The 21,284-nt window shown below is 38.8% G+C and overlaps 2 protein-coding genes across 3 annotated transcripts in view; one reads left to right on the top strand and one right to left on the bottom strand.

Annotated features, from left to right (window-relative positions):
• The window catches only part of LOC137294671 (autophagy-related protein 2 homolog A-like), a 67,607-nt gene that overhangs the window by 15,801 nt on the left and 30,522 nt on the right, over positions 1–21,284 (top strand). For both annotated transcript variants that reach the window (XM_067825741.1, XM_067825740.1), the window contains exons 9-18: positions 86–217; positions 925–993; positions 1,972–2,242; positions 2,636–2,822; positions 16,264–16,380; positions 17,654–17,839; positions 19,410–19,513; positions 20,026–20,198; positions 20,336–20,435; positions 20,616–20,826. In XM_067825741.1, the coding sequence (XP_067681842.1) occupies positions 86–217; positions 925–993; positions 1,972–2,242; positions 2,636–2,822; positions 16,264–16,380; positions 17,654–17,839; positions 19,410–19,513; positions 20,026–20,198; positions 20,336–20,435; positions 20,616–20,826 (1,550 nt within the window). The remainder of the gene's footprint in view (positions 1–85; positions 218–924; positions 994–1,971; positions 2,243–2,635; positions 2,823–16,263; positions 16,381–17,653; positions 17,840–19,409; positions 19,514–20,025; positions 20,199–20,335; positions 20,436–20,615; positions 20,827–21,284) is intronic.
• LOC137294672 (leucine-rich repeat-containing protein 15-like) lies at positions 8,272–14,543 on the bottom strand. The gene is made up of 2 exons (XM_067825742.1): positions 14,337–14,543; positions 8,272–12,908 (listed from the first exon to the last, which is right to left on the bottom strand). Exon 2 carries the CDS (start codon positions 12,880–12,882, stop codon positions 10,303–10,305), a length of 2,580 nt encoding a protein of 859 aa, XP_067681843.1. The 5' UTR covers positions 12,883–12,908; positions 14,337–14,543; the 3' UTR covers positions 8,272–10,302.

Raw genomic sequence — 21,284 nt, 5'->3', positions numbered from 1 at the left:
TTGTCAAGGATTAGATACTGGTTTGGTTTGAATTATGTATGTGCATTGGCTTGGAAGCTTTGATTCCTCCTGAGTCCTTCTGCAGATGAGCTGAAAGATGAAGACCTGTACTACTCCATGCATGGTGGGGTTCGAGATTCGGCTCAGTCTGAGATGGAGTCCTCCTTCTCCAGCAACTACAGTGGGAGCACCACCAAGACTGCCACCACAGCAACTTGTAAGCCTTCTTTCAGTACATACAATGTGCCATTCTCACTTCTTACCTGTATATTATGTGAATGATCAAAACGGACTCCTAGGAAATCGGGAGGGCCAATGGGAATCCCTGGACATAGTGCATGTTATCCCCAATTGGAACAGATTTTCACAGTTACTGTTATAGAGAGAGAATCCCGCTACAAAGTGGATGTTTTCAGGACATGAATGCCTAGATGGAGTTTGATATTGGAAACAGCATTACAATGTGGTAGACAGTTGTGTCCCTTGTCATGCTTTTCTTGACTTTGTGCACAATGAGGACCCAGTGGGGACAAATGTTCTCAGAAGCTGTCAAAGATATGGAAACTAAACTTGGTGTGTGTTTTCACAACATGAATGCCTTGATGGAGTTTGAAAACAGAAATCCTGTTAAAATTTGTTATGGTCCCCTGTGATCTCCTCTTATGCTGAAGTAGAAGTATTCCTCGCAGTAGTCATTTAACAGCATATGTGTCACTGTCAGTTGAAAGGAAAACTGATGTATTGTGTGATTAAGTTAGAAAGTTAGATAATTTGGGTTGGTTTCATGCTTATGACCTCTTACGAAAATTTGGTATTTGAATTAATGTTTGTATTGAAATACCATAAGTTGACACATTTTTTTACACAAGTTGATTTGAATTTTTTTATTCATTTTGTATCTGACTGTTATTTAATACTTTTCAGCATTCCCCAGAAGTGAGTCTACAGATTACAGAAGACAAACTTCCTCATCAGCACCAAAGTCACCTAAAGGTACAAGTAGCAGATATCATGTGAAGAGGATAATCAGGGGACATAACTCTTAAGGCCTTTTTAGTTACATCGGCCATATTTCTGTTAATCCTGAAACGAATGATTATATGATCATATGATATCACTGACGGTTGTATTATGGGATACTATTTTGTGAATCTTCACAGCATTATACAACTGCTGTAAATGTGATATTCAGTTGACTTAGTCACATCCATCATAAACAGGGGTGGTGGGATAAAGCGTTCAACCTGGGTTCAAATCCCCACATTTGTACAATGTATAAAACCCATTTCTGGTGTTCCCTGTCATGATATTGTTGGAATATTGCTAAAAGCAGTGTAAAACTGAACTCAATCCTTCACTCCTTCACTCCTACACAAACAATGAAGTTTATGTCGAAAAGTCCTATAATGATATCCAGGTGTCTGTTCATTATCACCGTGGTGGGATAGCCCAGTGGGTATTGTATTTGCTTGTCATGCTACATGTCCAGATTCTATTCCCTGATTTGTAAGAAGCCTGTGTAGATCAGGTTAGAATTTGTCAGCAGAGTACCCATGCTTTTCTTAAGAGGCAACTGATAGCACCAGTTGGGTAATCTGGCCAACTTGGTTGATGTATGTCATCTTGACCCTTTTGTACTGATTGATAGTCCAGATGTCAGACATTGCTTTTCCTGATCTGGATTCATCCATATACATTTGGCCATATTGCAGAGTGCAGTATTAAAGAAAATGGAAGGAACAAATATCCATATTCTCATGATTGTTTATAACCAGACAGGGTGGAGAGGGGAAGTGGGTACAGTGAGCAGGGTAATCCATTTGCTTGAAAAACTGAAGGCCCAGGTTCCTTCAATGCCTATGATTTGTAAAGCCTGTTGCTGTTGTCACATTAATGGCATTGCTGGAATTTTTGCTGAAAGTGGCATATAACATGACTCATTGCTCATTGTCAGCTTGGCTCTATCTGCAGATCACATACAGAAACTGCTGGACGACCCGTCAGCGGAACTAAGCAGATACAGACTCAAGCTGAGCTTTATCTCCATCAACCTCCTCCATGAGAACCCCACCTCCACCCCAGGGGACCACTTCTCCCCTGAGGTGCCCGCCTCAGAGAAACTGAAGACTATCTCGGACACCTACTTCACTAAGGCAAAGTTGATTGCCTTCAGCGGCATGACGTCCACATTGAAGGATCTGAGAGAGAAATTCTCCACAGCGTTGCCATATGATCACATTGGGTGAGTTGGTAATGCTTACAATGTGATGAATGTAAAAAAATGTAGAGGTTACTAAAATAACTATTCACTCAGGGGCAGGTAACTGTAACTGGAACACTATGCCCCATTTGATTCCGGAGAAAGCAGTCCAAATTTGGACTCTATTTCATAAATGAGTAGTGCTGTCAGTGGACTTTTACTTGTCATTAGCACAGTTAGTAGTTTTGGTAAACTTTTAAGGATTTGATATGATGATGAAGTCAAAACTAAGGCTCTGTTACATACATGTAGATAGTTTGAGTTGATATATGAGTCAATGTAAGTATTTGTTTTTGTTGCTTGTGTTTTCACCACAGTTATATTCCTGTTGTATACACCATTTACCACATCATTGATTATGTTTTGTGACTTCAGGATTCTAGGGAAGCCCCTGACCCTGGAGTGTGCCCAGAAGACGTCCCAGCATGTTCAGAGTCTATGTCTAGACGTGACCATCGGAATGTTTGAGGCAACTGAGTGTCTGTTTGACCGACGCAACTTCACTGCCTCCATGATGGGCTTCAGTCTACCCATTGACAACAAGCTGCCTGAGTACAGCCAGGTAAGGAGTCTAAGTTTGCTGTTTCTGGCTGAGGTCAGGTGTTACGAATAGACTTTTGGAAACCATGTGCCATTTCCATGTGCTGCCTAGACTCTAGGTACATGTAGACAACTGGAAGTGTCAATACATGCCTACCTCATATGTGAACTTCTGCCGTTATAACCCATGAAGATTGGGGCTAGAATTGATCTTCAGTAATCCATGCTTGTGGTAAGAAACGACTACAGGATTGGGTGGTTATGTTCGCTGACTGGGTTGACACATTCATTCTGTCCCAGTTGTGTAGACTTATGCTTGTGCTGTTGATCACAAGATTGTCTGGTCCAGACTCGATTATTTACAGACCACTGCCATTCAGTTGGAATATTGCTGAGTGCGGCATAAAACTAAACTCATTCACTCTGCTATTATACCCAGCTGAGAGGTTGTTCTTATCAACAAGTGAACATTGATGGGGCACTCAAGTTAGATTTAACAGTGTTCTGGAACTGTAGCTTTGTGAACAGAGCAATATTCTGTTATATTTTCAGGAGAACGATATCATTTTTATCCCCTGCAATGTGATTTAGAAAATGTGCTCTGTCGGTCCATGTGTGTGTTCATGCATATTTGTCTTTTTCGTGGAGGAACTTCAAAACCATTCACTATTTCCTCACCTAACGTGCCACACAGTTAGGTCTGTTGCTGTACTGGTGCTTTTTGGTAATTTTGAATTTCTGTATAAAATCATTTTTTTTCATTTCCTTGGCAACAAGTTTGACTTTGACTGAATTTTGTGGTAGTGTTCTTTTCTGGAGTAGAACTGTAAAACCGTTCAATATTTCTTTACCAAACTTGCCATATATGGAAAGGTCAGGTGGTGTACTAATGCATTTTGGTAGTTTTGGAATTCTGACTAAGATATTTTTGGTGTTTCCATGCCAACAAGTTTGACTTTGACTGAATGTGGTAGTAGTACTCATTTCTAGAGCAGAACATAAAAACCTTTCACTACTTTCTGTCCACTTTTCTATATACACACCAAAACATTTTATATTATTATAACTAGTAGGCATATTTGTGAGGAAAATTTTGCCATTGCGGGATACTGATGACTTCTTGTGAAACATGGCATGTAGTTTGAAGGTTTTGATGAAGAAGCTTCTGGTTGAATTGTTTTGCTGAGCCACTCTTTGTGAGCCACTCACTCAACATGATTATTTTCCTGTTGTGAACAATACTGACCTGTGTTCAGTGTCATTGAGAATGAGGTATTTTCATTTCATCTTTATTTTCATTTATTTTGTAGTTGTGTATTGTATGAAATTCTATGGTGTGAAATTCTATTATACCACATACAGAATATGAACTTTTCAGTGGTGCGCTTATTTTTTAATATGAACCTTGCTAACGAAACTACATTAACATACCCGTATGTCAATATTATGTGAGTGTAGGTGTGAGTGTTTGTGTCTCGAGACTATATTTTGTAACACTCCTCACCCTGTATGGTTATGATATATCATGGCAACCCATTCTTAAGTGTTGTCTCATGATTTCATTCATGAATTAAGTGTCCACACCATAGTAATATAATCTAGTACTATATTTGTGGTGTTCACCAACTTTTGTATAACCTATGTACACAACAAAGTCTTATCTCCTGTGTCAATATACAGCTCTGTAGAGAGTGTATACTTTGTGTACACATATCTGCAGTTGTTTCTGTGAGTGAGATGATGAATAAGGAGGTAAATCTATGTGTTGAATTCTGACGTATTAAATGTAGAAGTCAGACTCAGCGTAACAAAAGTACTAGAATCTGTACTTAACTGAGAAAATGCAACCCTAAATATTGCATGTTATAATTAAAAGCTTTCTAAATGGCATTGTGGGGATTAAAAGTTCAAATGGACAATTTAGAAGTTTCATGCTGAAATGCCCCATGATACTTCTTGCCATGTTTTATTGTGATAATTTTAAAGATTTGGGTTTTGTAAAAAGTGATATAGCAGATGACCCTGTCGCCCTAAATATCCACATATTATGTGTTATTTAATGATTTATTTTATGATTTATGTGATGTGAGCTGTTTGTCAGGTGCTTCCGTCTGACCCACCCTGACACAGGTGAGACGAAGGTCACCTGGTAGTGTGATCTCACCTGTAATCAACAGGGCATGGCAGGCACAATGGAAGGGATGGATTCTTCCACATACAGTACTGAATGTCAATGCTGACTACTTCTCCAAATATAATTTCTATTCCACAGCTGAACTGAAGAGCAGGTACGCCTATAATAGAGAATGAGATGAATGTCATATGCCCATGAGCTGGTACAGTTTCATGTGCTGTCCATATTCATAATGTCTATCCACAGTCAGCAATAGGAAAATAAAATTACAAATTTAAACCACACAACATATTTAAATTCATATCAGAGATTGAGAAGGGAAGAATAGAGTCTGATGTTGATGTTAATGTGGCCAGATGTTTCACTTAAAATATTAATGCTGTCACAGGAATTGTTTACCAATTCCTATTATCTTTCATAAAAAAACAGGGCCTGCAATACAATGGCAAGATACCTCACAGTATTGTTATTTTGGAAACTTAAAACTTAATTTCTGTATATAAAATGTATACCCCTTGTTTCAAAGCTGTTTCAGGATTGGGGGAAATAATGTGAACAAAAAAAACACAGGCTATTATAGTAATTCTCAAAATGTTCCAAATATAATCATGACTCAGACTTGGTCTCAGGATTCATATCAGACCTGGGCACTTAATGTCACAAATATTGCATACAGGTTATCTTACATCCTAGTTTATCATGAAAGTCTCATCATCAAAGCCCCAGCTGAATTCATGTACTGCATACTGTTTTCCGGGCCCATTTTAGATCTTGGGGTGACTCAGCTAGTCCTTCAGACACGCAGATGAAATCCGGGAAAACCCATTTGTAAGTCCAATATTGAAGTGACTGTTATTGAATGTATTGGCAGCCTGTTACACAGGTCTGCCTTGTCAACTCTCCACTTGGTAGCTGTATACCAGCACAGCTTGCTGACAACTATCTAACATTAGGGTCCCTTGTTACTGAGAGCTGTTTGCGTATTATTCAGCTGTGTTGGTTGTAGCAGGAGGTCATAGCTATTTATAGCGCTTCAGTTCCGGCTGGTCAATCCCTCATCAATATTACTCACACGCAGGTGGTACAGGTGTGCTTGAGAGTCCACATGAGTTTCCTTCACACATTCTTAAAAATTTCTCATTATTTGGTTCAGTTTTACTTGAAAGAATGTTGAAAATTCAAGATTAAGTACAAATATTCTTTGGTATTGTCATGGCCGTATTGCTTATTGTTCTGAAAATTATGAAAGTATGAAAGATTTTCCATTCTTCATAATTTTAGAATCATTTTTTAACATCCTGATATATTCTGTTATGCCATACTTTTAGATGCTTCATCATTTCATGTTCTTTCTTGTTTTCTTATGTTGATCATTTACTTCTCATGATGATGATGATGATGATGATGATGATGATGATGATGATGATGATTTGTACCATGTTAGTAGGTTGCACTCCAATCTGTCATTGTGTCACATGTGTGAAGATCTGTCCCAACGTGTTTAGTAATGCACACAGCTTTGATTTAAAGCATCTTGTCGTATATTTGGAATAATAACATTTGTCCATGTTACAATTAAGTATCTGTCTCTGTAGTAACATAAGAGTTGTACTTAAACACACTTGATGAGCTGACATGGAGGGCAATGGACTATACTAGCAACACAGCTTTCTCACACTGTGTTCATTCACCTCTGAATGAGACTACAGTAGTGTTAGGTATTTGGAAAATTTACATATTATCTAGGTATCAACTAGGCAAGCAAAGTGACCTGGGTCAGATGTTTGATATGAGCTTGTCATGAGCGCTCGAACCTCGTGTGTTTGCCCAGCGTCAACAATGGCAGCAACCAGCTGAGACATGTTGGGACTGTATTCAGGGACTGGTGGTGTTCTGTTCATTTCCTTGTAATCAACAATACTGACCGCTCCACCACTGCTCGCAACTAATACGATTCTAATAAGAAACACTGAGATTTACATAGATATTCATTGTATTTTACTGAGACTGAGCATACCTTACATTCTTGAAATGTGTACAAACATGATTGAATCATAGGTTTGTTCATTCCTCTAGAGCTTTTGACTGAGGGTACGTAGAGGATATAATATAAGTGCCCATCTCACGCTATGTTTACGACACGAGTGTTGATATTTCCCATTGAGTCGTAAACATAGTATGTCGGGGGCTCAAGTATAATATTCTGTTTCATACCGAAGTCATCAAGTTGAGGAAAATACACCCAAATCTACATTCAAACATGGGCTGACTTCATGCCGTCACCACATGTAGAACGCAAAGTGACAGAAGAACCGTGACATCATAGCATTGTTCATGACATCATGTCACCATTACAAAGTGATACTTTGCCTTAAGGCATCGTATGAAAAATATGAACCCAAATATGTTCAGCCTCGTAGGTAATAAATCCTGTAATTGTCCAACTTAAAATCTCAGCATGTTAGATATATCACATTTCATAATTTGTCACCCAAAGCCTCTTGTTTAACATATTTGAACCTCAAGCTTACAATCAAGCATGGCTGAATCAAGAGTTCCCTAATATGGTCACGTTGGTGGGGTGATAGATAAGCTGGCAATACAAATAACAAGGGAATTCTCCTACATCCTTTGCAGCTGGGTGTGCCAGTCAGTCGTAAATCCTGGCTTGAGTGCTGATATAATATGGCCCTGTGTTGTCTCTACTGTATTATACTTGTCAGTGCTGTATGACATATATCTGATAGACTTTCAGGTTGTCTTACTGTTCTGCATTGTAAACAATACAACAATTGAGAAAACTAGAACTAAGTTTTGTTGACATTCAAGAGGTAGAAAACTCCATCTCATGAACATTCCACACATTTGCTTTGGTCTTGTGGGTTAATGGGTATGCAAGTATTGCAATATTTTCAGAAAGTCAGTTAGTAACATTGCTAGCCATCTTATTTTTGCTCCCTAGATAGTTTCACCATTGAAAGGTAAAGGAGGAAAAATTGTGTATACGGTGACAAATTATTTGTGTGTGTTTTTTTTCTGCTATTTCTCAGTAAGGTTTGAGAACAGAGAAATAAGAATTATGCTTTTTATTCAGCATCACACTTTTGAATGCCACAGTAGGATCATATGACATGCCATAATCGGAATCAGTTGAACTGCTGCTGATGATCAATGTTTGAGAATTCCGGACATGTCATATTGATTCAGAAATCGTGTTCAGTAGTCCAGATGTTTCTGTTCATATCCCTGATCCACAGGTGTCACATCCATGGTACACACAGCAGTTTTTCAGTTTTACAAACATAGCAAGAGGAGTTAAAACAGTCAGATTTACCAATTGGTTTTAAGAATTTATTACCATAAGAATATAATTTTCCATTTATTACCATAAGAATATAAGAAAGTCTGTACATAATATCTGTTTACATACCAGTGTATACTCTACCACTTCTGGACAAAGGAACAGGCTTAAGATAGGCACAATGGACACCTTATGTTACTGATGATTGCTTTAAAACCATTAAAGGGGGACTGTGTTTTACAGTTGTCGGAATTTTAAGCACCAGGTTGTCACTGCATCATGGGATACAAATTCATGAGGTAATCATTAACCACAAGATTGAGATGCTGAAACAAGTACTGGTCAGTTTGTTTGAGGGTAGTCCCCCTTTAACATAATACCATGATTTGTCAGTTGCCAAGATAACCTAGATGGTCATTATGGAGATAAGCAAGGGTCATCTGTCCACGGTTGGCTGCCTTAGCTGCTTACACACTTATAATATCAGATATGTACATCTGTACACTATATACAAGCTAAAACATGAAAATAAAACTGTATAGTGTGGTATACAAAGTATATCAGAACAAAAATCAACTGGAATGTATATAATATTCAGCTATCTCTGGTCAATGCATACACACATAATTTGCCAGGGACCATTGTTCACCAATAGTCAATACGCATGTACATGATGTCGGAGAATTCGACTAGCACTTGATTGAGATCTCAGGCTGTACATGGTCGGTTCAGAATCAGACGTCGACTTGGATGAGGGGACTTTAAATTATCAATATTCATGAAACAAAGCCCCATTTGCCTCAAGGGTGGCTTGGTTCATGAATATTCATAAATTTCATTTACATGCCCTTTGGATTCATGCACCTGGCATAATAGGTCCAGGAAGTAGTTCCTGATTCACATTACATTCTGTCAAATATAAATACATTATTACCCAACATTTACACAGTTATTTTCAGAGTGAGTGTATTACTCCTGAATCGGATCTGGATATAGTCAAACATTTATAAACTGGTACAAAAATACTCTAATGTTATGATCACATAATCATGATGATTTCAACATTGAAATGTAATGAATTCATATTTCATTAAAAAATCTTTTAAAGTGAGGTAATGAGATGACAAGTTTTGGTAAAAATTCAGTTTGATTACTTGATGACAAACTATATCCTTACATGCATGTCCTAAATGTAGAAACATCCACATGCTGACTGTAGTGGTTAGGTTATAGTCATGTCAAATAACTTCACAACACTGAAAATATATTTTACATGTAGGATATCAAATGAGCAGGGCTTTTTTATTTTGAAGTATGACAGTTTCACCTGTTTTGTAGAAATGTCCATGGAAGGTAAATGCTCTGATATTTAATATCACAAGTCTTTGCTATGTCTAAAACTGTTGATGGACGGCACTCACATTGTTCAAACCTGTTGGAAGATCAAGACCCCCTTTCACAAAGTGGTGTTAGTGCTAATTTAATTGCAACTCCTTAGTCCCCAAAATGCTTTGTGAAATGGGAGGGCAGGCCTGTTGTTTGATACCTGCAGAGTCTTGTTAAGTGTTCCATCTGAAAGGCACATCCTCCGTTAGACCAGATACAAGTCTGTTAGGTGCTTGAGATGAGTCACATTTAGATAACCTTGTACTATGCACCTCAAAGCACCAGTAAGCACTTCCTGCTGCTGGAGTGTTCTATGCTGTAAAGAGCTTGAGGAAGTAACATAATTTTTGCCACACAAACATAAGCATGAATAGTCAGGACTCTGAAATATATTATGGAGCCTTAAGTACTGTTGCGTGATAAACAGATCTTGTTTCCATGAAAATAATGTGGACATCATTCCACAAATACTGGATTGTTGGGTATTATGTACCTGTAAGTACGTCTTTCACATGCACATGTTCTTCAGTCTGAAGCCTTTGCACCAGGAACACCGACCACATGTGTGGAACCTTGGGACTGACCCAACTTGATGTTGGATTATCTGCCGGAGTCACTGATTTTGTGTGTCAAGGCACATTGAAGAGGTGATTTGTAGAGGCACATATTGGCTTACTTACTCTACAAGTGTATCTCTGAGTATGTATGGGGCTGTTGGTCTGGGTACATGCTGTTCCGGAAGGCTGGGTTATAGTAACCAGTCGAGTCTTGTGGCTTCTGTGGTAGTGGACGCATGTCCACATCATTCTCATATGGAGAGGACAACTGTTTTGCTGCTGCATCATTAACATAGGGAGGAACTGGGTTACTGCTGATTGGTTGCTTTTCATCCAAGTATTGATAACTTCCAGCTGAAATACGACCTAGGTTAGGCTGGCCATTTTTACCGTCTGTTACTGTTGACACAGTGACTTGGTTTTGGTTACCATCTGTAGTATCCTTCTTCTTCTTTCTGCCATACCTTTTGGAATCATATCCCATTTGGGGAAGCTCGGATCTTTTGAAGGTTCGAGGCTGAACAGGATATTTTTCTTTGGGAGACTTTTTCCGTAGAAACATAAGATAGATGATTGCAACAAGGATGGCTATCAGCACTAGCCCCCCAATAATGGACCCAATGATAAGTCCTATTTCTGTTGAGTTTGATGTTGAGTCATCAGTAGGGGGTGATGATGTTGCAATTGCTTGGGTTTTTTCTCTGATGCATGTTTGTTGAGGTTGGCCATCCTTTCTGTTTAATATAACACAAATCTCATATGCTGTATTTTGTTTTAATCCAGCAATGCTGTATTGTGAATTACCTGGGGTGACTTCCCTTGAATAACTAGGGGTAGTGCCACCAGGTACTTCTATGTGGCTGATTGTGATGTGATTCAAAAGTTCGGGTAGGTCCACTGTCCAAGAGATAGTGATGCTGTTAAGAGTGGCGCTCACTAAGGTGACCGTCATGGCAATGCTTGGTTTGGTGGTGCTGGTAGTGGTAGTTGTTGATGTGGTCGTGGTGGTAGGGCTGTAGTAGTCAATGCACACTGCTGTAGTTGGGGCTGTTGAGCACAAGTCAGCAGGGTTGAATGATGAGAAATCAGAACCATTCCTTACAGATGGGTATACACATGTGCTCGGTAGATATGTTTCTAAAGAGATTTGTCCATCCTTGACAGCCTTACTGAGCCAGTAGAGATGACAGTCACAATGGAGAGGATTGCCTATCAGGTTCAACTTCAACTGTGTGCCATATTCATGGAAAGTGCAGCTATCAAAGTAATTGATCAAATTTGAAGATAAATCAATGCTTGTTAAATGGGATTTAGGACCTACAAATGTTTCTTGATTAATGGTTGTGATTTGATTGTTTCCAAGATTAAGGGTACTTAGATTTGTCATTGCCCTGAAAGACATGTTAGGGATACTGCTAAGGCCAGTTTGTCTCAAGTTGAGTGTTGTCAGTGAACTAGCCTGACTAATTCTGTTCCAACTCTGGGCGGAAAGGGGCGTGTTCACCAGAATTAGGGTTGTCAAGGACAGGGACGATAGAGAGGGTAATGTGAGGGAACTGCCCACCAGACCCTGACGACCAAGGTCAAGCTTTTTCAAGCTTGTCAGTCCACTGAGAGAAGTGTCCCCCATTGTTGCAATCTGGTTTTCAGAAAGGTCCAGTTCTAACAGCGATGACAGGTTTGTGAATACTCCATTAGGTATATCTGTCAAGTGGTTGCCTCGTAGATCTAGAATCTGTAGATTTGGTTTGTTGCGGAAAAGTGCTGCACTAGTTGGAAAAGTTGTTAATCCAGAGTTTTGTAATTTGAGTGTTTGTAGGTCACGCAGGACCTGCAACTTGGACAAATCTGACAATGGAATTTTGTTTAAACTCATGTCCAAAAATTGGAGTTTGTCTTCCAAACCTATGAAACAATCATCCTCTAGCTCTGTTATTTCATTTGAAGTAAGCACCATTGTCTTTAAGACCTTCATTCTCTGGAAACTGTAGGCATATAGCGTTTCAATTTTCGTGTCTGATACCTCAATTTTCTCCATGGTATCCGCCATTAGGTTGATAGCTCCAACAGGCAGTGTTGTGAGATTTGGTTGTTGCTGTATGTACAGCTCTTTTAAGCTTATCAGACCTGTGAAAGCTGAACTGCCAATTGACTTCAGGTTCCAGTTATTAAGAGTCAGTTTCTGAAGTGCAGAGAAGGGCTGGAAGAGGGTACTGTTTTCTAAGTCTCCATTTGGAATCAGGAAATTTTCAAGACTCAGTTCTTGAAGGTTGACCAGGTTGCGAATGGCAGTGAATGGTGCGCTCATGCCATTCACACCTCCACTGAGTTTCAGCACTGCGAGGTCAGCTTCTAAATTGCGGAATGCCTCATCAGAAATGTTGGACAGTTTGTTGTTGGTCAAATCCAGGCTTTTGATGCGGAGTCCTTGAAAAGCATTGTCCGGTACTGTCTCAATGTTGTTATGAGCCAGTGTCAATTCAGAGATTAATCCAGGGTAAGATCCATTAATGGTTGGAAAGGTAGACAGGCCTTTATATCGACAGTTGATAACTATGTCAGTGGCTTGGTCCAGACTGCTTTCACAGTTACATTGTGGTATAATGGCTTTGAGTTGAGGACAGTCTGCTGGCACAGAGGCTACACTGTACAATCCTGCTGTTATATACACAACCACAGCAGTCAAGTAGAAATGCTTCATCATGATGCAGGTGGAAACTTGTCACTAATCTGAAAAGGATGAATAATAATAATGAGTCCAGTTTTATGGCACCAACTCCATACAGTATGTGTATGCTTGAGCTCATATCACTACCAATATACTATAATATTAACAAGCATAACATGTATTTAATCAAAGTGTTACAAAATGTGAAAAATGAAATGCATGTGTTGTCATTAGTACGTATTGTTCCAATACTGAGTCATAAATTCTGCACTATTAATATCAAGGAGTGGACACTTAGCAACCCCCAGTTTGCCAACTCATTTCGGAAATATTTCTGCCTACCCCAAACCTAAACCTAACATAATGTTAAATCTAAACCCTAAACCTAAACCCTAACCCCTAGAAATAATCATAATAAATAGGTTACAATTCGGTTACGGGCGGAACTCTTGCCCTCACATGTATTTGTTGGCGATTTCCACTGATTTCTTTTTTCATTCTAACAGTAACCCTAACCCTAACCCTAACCCTAACCCTAACTCTAACTCTAACCCTCATATTTTTGAAAATCCTTTATACATACTTCATTGGTTTCTTTATTGTCAAGATTACTTGATTTATTTTTTAATCTTTATTTTCACTACAAAACCCATTTCCATTTTCACATTTTAAGCAGGTGTTTCGGTCAGAGGTCTTACCTGTTCATTTGCTATGAAATGTTTCTATTACATCTTTTTCATCATTGTAGGAAACATGCATGGAAACAGTGAATCTATTTTCAAGTTTGTGTATTTCCACAAAGAATATTGAAACAGTTCATGTTTCATGCTCATGTCTCTACACTAATACCCATGTCAAGAAAAATAATGATCTACATACCTAAAACAAAGAACATAATTTATATTATCTATCACCTTGATGGAATGAGGCAGCAGGAATCCAACATGTAGCACTAGTCCTGGTCTCCTTGCTCAACATTTGTCACACCATAACGAAACACAAGAGTTGATACAGTGTCAGAGTCTGTCTCACCAGCTGCAGGTCACTCCCCACTATAGACTGCTGTGTTGAATGGGACGGAGGCTTGCATACCTTTCTCATGTAATCACTCACACAGGTATCAACAACCTGGCCTTAATTAGGTCAACACTGGACACTAGCTAATTAGTGTGTCAATGTAATTACCTAACACCTTTGTCTGGCTACCTCACCAGAATTGGCTATACTTATTGTCCTTTGTTCTGCTCCTTATGCAGCAGAGTTGTGAGGAACGCTGATATTGCTGTGTCGTTGTTGATGTGAGATTATTGTAAATACTAGCCGACGCTTTGCCCTGTCACAATTATCCTTTTGTCTATAGGTGTTAACCAGTGTTTTATATCTAAAGAGATTAAAAAGTCTAGCCATGTTATTTTGGGATATGTTCCCTAACATCTTAGTGTCAAGGTAAGAGTCTCACATACCACTATTCACATGACCTAGATACACACCTGGCTGTAAGATGTACACTTGTTGGTCTCAGCATCAACACACAGTGGTAAATGTTCCCTCAGGTAATAGACTGTCCAGCTGGTCTGGTTCCAACATTACGTACAGTTGTCACAATGTCAAACTCCAACTGTCCCGGGTCCAGCTTCCAAGTGAACGTCTACCTGTTTATCCAGTCCATTACCTGTAAGCAGGATCACCCTTGCTATGACTCACTCGCCCACATACCTGTGCAACAAACATGAGAGGCTCAGCCAGTCAGAATACAGCTCTCTGCTTTCGTCACACTTTGTCGCAGCAGGACAATTGTATGTCTCTGAATAGAGTCACATGCACAGGTAAAGAAATTCTTGAGGAGCATAAAGCAGTTGGGGCAATCAGCATTAACTGAGGCTAATGTTCACTGTTTCTTTCATTCTTTCTTTCTTTCATTCTTTCTTTCTTTCTTTCTTTATTTATTTATTTATTTATTTATTTATTTATTTATTTATTTATTTATTTATTTATTTATTTATTTATTTATTTATTTATTTATTTATTTATTTATTTATTTATTTATTTATTTATTTATTTATTTATTTATTTCAAGAGCTATTAATGAAGATATTTACTTATCAAGTTTTTTATCCATCTATATACCCATCCATCCATCCATCCAAATTTGTGTTGACAGTAAATGTTGAAGCGTTGAAGGCGATCATCAAGTAAGGTTTACAGTTCCGAATGAACGGAACACAAACTGAATAACATAGAAAACATGTATGCTCAAATGGTTTTGTCACTTCCCTAATTCTTTAAATTCAAGTCTGAAAGACAAGAAGAAACTGCTTGTGGTTGAGCAGCATATTGACTGTTTGCTCTAAATAAATCAGTTAGCAGCTGAGATGATTTGTACAACAGTGACGAGTAGAGCGTTTGTTGGTCTGGACCGTATGATTAATTCCTGAACTGTGTAGTAGAGGGTGCTCTTGGTCAGATATGTGCTGGCCATGTTTCAATATTTACAGCTTTGTTCATCAAACATGCAGGGAGTAGAATGTGTTTTGTGGGCTAGCTGACTTCTCAACTCAATGAGAGTGCGTGTGTGTAGTGGGATTTGGCATGTAGTGTAGAATCAGTCGTCACCTCTTGTGTGTCCAAGTCATGATGTAACTTGAGAAAAATCTCAAGCAGTTGCTTGTGTTGAAACTGTTATTGACAAGGTTCAGCCCACTCATTGTTGTATTATGACTTCTGGAGCTTCCTTACCTTGTACTAGCCACCCACTTCATCTTAATCATTGCCCTTAATTTAGTTTAATTCATATCATTGGATTTACAATTCTAAATTTTCATCAGTTTATTTACTTTGCAAGCTTTTCCTTACTTTTGTCACTGACTCTACAGATGGATCTGTTTATGTGTGTATGATTTAAGTTTTTGTAATCATCAAACCAACATGGAAAATCATCAATAGCTGATTTATGATAATGGTTTACACATGATAAAGGTTAAAAACGATTATTATAAACACAAAGTTGCTTTAGACAAGAAATTATGGTGATGAAACAAAATTAGGCAACTTGACATGTTATATACGTATGACAGTATCATATCCCAATTGCTCATGCTGTTGATTACTGATTACTGCTCCAGACTTGATTACTTACACACCACCACCATATATCTGGTATATTGCTGAGTGCAGCATTAATCAACAGACCAATTGTATACATGAAGTTGCCTATATGCTAGTTGTGTCAGGGTGACTTGTACCTAATATATATTTCTTACGAGTTTTGGTTGATGTTGAGCCACATTTGGTGAAGTGACAAATTTGCGCCCACATTTAGGTGTTTTAATGAGATCGTACCCAAGATACTATAGTGTCTAGTAACTTTGTAGATTCATGCCACTTTGATGCTGTGAAACATATTGTTATTTTTTTCAGCTGTTGGTGTTTGACAACAAAGATGGACCTGAAGCCTTCCCCAGCAACATGTACAGCAGCATGCATGGCGGTGCACCAGCTGTCAAGCTCAACATCGTCACCGCTGACAGGATTAAGGTAAGACTACTGTCACCAAAAATAAATTGACATGCGTTTGTTTACCAACAGTTCTCATGCTCCTTTTTCAGTTACATAGGTGGAACTTATCTATCCAAAATATATATTATGTGAAAGTAGTGAATTTAAACTGTGAAAGAGATGTTTCATGTTTTTTATGTTCATCACAGCTGGGAGTGTTTGTTTAATGATTCATCATCTTACCATTAAGGCTTGTGTTGAACAGACAAGTCACGTTTATTTATTTCAAATTCACGCTTATCTGTGTTTCCTTAAAGATTATTTTCTTGCTGCACACACTGTGAAAGTCATTGAGCAGTCAACTGCCAGCTAAGGGCAAGGTTGTTGCAGTAATTAGTTTATTGTGGGTGTCATGTAAGCATATTGGCTCTACAGGGGGGGTCCAGGCCTGAGGCAGTATGGAGAGAGTTAGCGATAGTCATGACTGACTGCTTCTACTTACACAGTCAGTACAACCTGTAGGATTACTTGGGTACAGTGCAGTGGCCTTGGGCAGGGTATTATTGTTATCAGGGTCTTCATTATCACCTGATTTCAGCCTACCTGTCAGTGCGTACTGACATTAGGGATTAGATGGGGCACATAGATCACCTTTGTTATCTCGGGAAACATGGACGAGAAAATTTATTGTAACTATCCTGTGTGATTGATTGATCTCTTGGACAGTTAATTTATTTTAAAATAGTGACAGATATGTAAAACATTCCTGGGTGGAGATATAGTATGTTGAAATTTATGATAAAAACTATATTTGTGTGACATAAACTTTTGTGGATGTCCATGTGATTCTGTTATATCATGTTACGAAAGAATTTCCTTTTGGCCCCAGAGTTGTCAAAGGTGCAGACTTACTGATGGACTTGATACACCATTATGTTGTTCTGAGATACGATGATACACAGTACTAGTTTTCGTATAGTTTTTAGCAGTTGGGAACATTCATATCCTAAAGCTCTTATTTATGGATATATCCTTATACTATGTTATTAATTTTCAGGTATTTTGGATAAATATTAAAAATATATAATTTTCACATGAATCTTTCACACTAAAAACTCAGTTGTATTGCAAATTCAGTGAGCCTGGAACAAAGTTTCCTCTGATATTGAAGACATGACGGCACCTATATTTTATGAAAGTGGAAACAGAATGTTGATGTTTGGCATACTGAAACAAGAAATTACACGTCTCTGATGTAAACAGTATTGAACAGAACCCCAGCGTCTTCATTATTCCATGTTTAATGTTCCAGTCGAGTTCCAAGTCACGCAAGCTGCCTAAAACCAACATCAACTTTGAACTTGGTCAGTTTACATCTGAAATTGACATCACCATTGTGGACCGCATCAGTGCCCTGTTGTCTCCTGAACCTACTGCCCCAACTGACCATGGAGGTGGTGCAAGGTTCAAGACATCACAGCAACAACAAACCAGTGTGGTGAGACCATATTCCTTTTCATCCTTCACTGTCAGAACTGTGGGCTAGTGTTCATATATTTCATTCCCTCTCCCCTGTTGCCATTAAGCGCTCCACATCACATATTCTATTGTTACAAACTACCTACAGACTAGAAAAACACAAGGTGACATTGGCTTCTGGTGTTCAGTGGGTATTCCCTATTTTTTAAAGACTCCCCTCATCAGGCTGAAACTTAAGTTTGATTCCCCACATGGGTACAATGTGTAAAACCCATTTCTGGTGACGCCTGCCATAATATTGCTAAAAGCAATGTAAAACCTCATTCACTCGCTCACTCAATCACTCTCCTCAGAAATATACCACAGGTCAGATTCTTTTTTTAATAAAATGTGCAGAATTTCTGCAAATCATATGTAATTTTTCGAGAATAGAATCCAATTATTATTCTTAGCTTTAGTTAAATAGTTCTGTTTTGACAGCCAAGCCTTTCATGAAATGTAATGTAATGTGTGAGTTTCTTACTGTTTGAACAGTATTTCAGCTCTGTTGTTAAATGACTCCTTAGTGTGGAAAGAATGAAAGCAGGTCGTAGATATGAGACCCACACAAATAAATATACTGTTAGTAAAGTTCAAATACGTTCCACGCAAGACCCTAAGCCCTTCCTGACAACTAGGAACCATATTTCACAAAATGATCTCAGCACAAAGGAGATCTTCACTGTCATCCTTTAACATGGGCTTACAATCATTGTTTGCTTTGATCGCTCTGTGGCACACACACCACGGTCTAGATTTTCTTTATAATTGGCCTCAGCAGAGGACTCCATATATTGGTGATGCTCCCACCATTAAGTTTGTTAAACATTTTTGCATCACTCTTAAGTATGTATTTTCCTGACAAGCCCACCACACAGTCCTATCATGGATTAATGATCCTTAACTTATGGGGTATATATGTGTTTGTGTGAAAACAAATTCTCATGGCCATCCCATATTGTTGTGACACATTTCAGCCTTTCCTTCACTTTCACTGTCATGCATTTCACTCCCCACTCCAGTTACAAATCTCACCAAAGGGGCATAACTCTTGCATTGCTTCATGCTACTCAGCATATAAATGGTCCCTATTTGTACGAGTGTGAGTGTATTTCTTCTCCACTCTTAGCAGTATTCATGGTCCCTATTTCTACTAGTGTGAGTATGTTTTTTCTCCACTCCTAGCAGTATTCATGGTCCCTAATTGTACAAGTGTGAGTGTGTTTTTCCTCCACTCTTAGCAGTATCTGTAATGTCATGGCAACGGACACCTCAAAAAGCTTCACACATTGCACCCAGGGTTTAAGCATGACAAGAAAAAGCTTTAACCACTAGGCTACCCTAACCCAGGGTTTTGGTGTGAGAAGTAAAACCTTTAACCACTAGGCTACCCAAACCCAGGGTTTCGGTGTGAGAAACAAAACCTTTAACCACTAGGCTACCCAAAGCCAGGGTTTTGGTGTGAGAAGCAAAACCTTTAACCATTAGCTAGGCTACCCTTCCACCCCCTTATTTGTGCCAGTTTAATCCATGGATGGTCTTGGTTGCAGTTGGGACGACAGTGTTTCAGCTCGGCAATGGAAGAGGGTCCAATGTTGGAACAGAAGCAGATGGACCTGCACATCTCCAGTAGTGGGTCGACATTCAGAGTCAGGTCAGATAGCACAACCATACATCTCCATATTGTTTCTTTATGTATGTTTACTATCTGGAACACCCCTGTAAATGTAAAGTTGTCGAATGGCTATCAAAACAAACTTCTGGAGACAAATTTAAATAATATGGACTAGATAATTTTATTTTACGTTTACTGCTATTAAACTGGTATATAAGCTGGAGTATATTTGACAGTTCAACTTAGGAACTTAGCAAAATTGTCACTATTGGAACATGCACATAAGTATATCTGTTAGAACATGTAGAAATGTTGTGGCTTTTTAACTGAATAAATCTCTCTATTAGGAAGATAGGATTTGATCCAGTATAAAGATATTTTTTATGGACTTGAACATGACCCAGGGTGCTGCATTTTTGGAAAAATATACAGGTCCTCACAATATATCCCAGGTCCAGGACAAGTCATTGTATGAACCTTGCTGTAATGCCAGCGTATTGTCCATAGAAATATATTTTTCATGATCAAGTAATGGTTATTGCAATTTTCAGGTTCCCTATCATTGACTTGAGGACAGGGCCCCAGGTGATGAGACAGCCCTGGTGGCAGAGGAACCTCCACAAAGAAGTCCTGATCCTGGAGATGAAGGACTTCACTTTCCAGACAGATCTGGGCAACTCAGGACCACAGCAGAAGATGGAATTCATGTGCAGTGATATTGCAGGTCCAAACAATTTTCTAAATAAATATTGTTACGTATCCAAAGATACTTTAAGAGCCTTTCTGGTGTTTTCATACAGAAGTACATTTTGTACAGAATTATCACAGAATGTGCAGTTGCATTTTGCCTTTCTTTATTAGGCTACTTCCAAGAGGATCCCAATGATGCCCCTGTGTTACTGGTGTCGGTTTCCTCTGATGATGGCTGTGATTCGTCAGAGAAAGGCTTCAACTGGCCACGGTGAGAAATGCCAGCAGACTCACTGAGTTGTATATGTTGTCTGTTTATGAAATATTTTTTCTCTGAATATGTCAGGAAATAATATGTGTCCACTGTTTTTAATTTTTCTTGTAATGACACCTCCCTGTAGTATTTTTTTATTTTGTTCCCAATTTAAAATGTATTCCTGCACATGGGCAGACTTGTGATTGTGACAAGCCAGAAAGAGCCATCTGTGTTGGAGGATGACCAGGCAGACACTGATGACTCCCTTCCAATGGATTCTTTGAATGGAGCTTGTCAGTTTGATCGGTCTGAACCATCACCCTTCTCAGCTCGCAAGTCTATGTATGAACAGGAGGATCTGAGCAGTCTGGGTGACAAGGTTGAGAGCAAGCACACCAGCGAGGAGGTGAGTCTTCATTCCTTTAGGCATGTGTTGTTTCTGCTTATCCAGTGTATCTAGGCATCAGGCATGTGTGCTTGTCCAATCGATTCGACATGTCTTAGTTTATTATGTGTTGTGTATATTGGTTCTATTTACCATGCATATTCTGATTCAGTCCGTCATAAATACTCTTGAGGCGAATGTAGCCTAATGGTTAAAGCATCTGCTTGTCAAACATATGACCCAGGGCCTCTCGTAAGTTTAAAACCTCATAAGTTTTCCCATAGCCATTGTACCTCCTATACTGTAACACAGGAGCTACGGATGCTATGAGAAAAGTTACAAGATCTTAGGCTTGCGAGAGTTTTGTGAAACATGATCCAAGTTCTATTCTCCACACTGGTACAGTGTGTGAAGCCCTTTCCTGGTGTCCCCTGTCATGATATTGCTGGAATATTGCTAAACGTGGCATAAAACCATGC

The sequence above is a fragment of the Haliotis asinina genome, chromosome 8 (assembly GCF_037392515.1).
Source record: "Haliotis asinina isolate JCU_RB_2024 chromosome 8, JCU_Hal_asi_v2, whole genome shotgun sequence".
Classification (NCBI taxonomy): domain Eukaryota; kingdom Metazoa; phylum Mollusca; class Gastropoda; order Lepetellida; family Haliotidae; genus Haliotis; species Haliotis asinina.
This window is presented reverse-complemented; position numbering and strand designations above follow the sequence as displayed.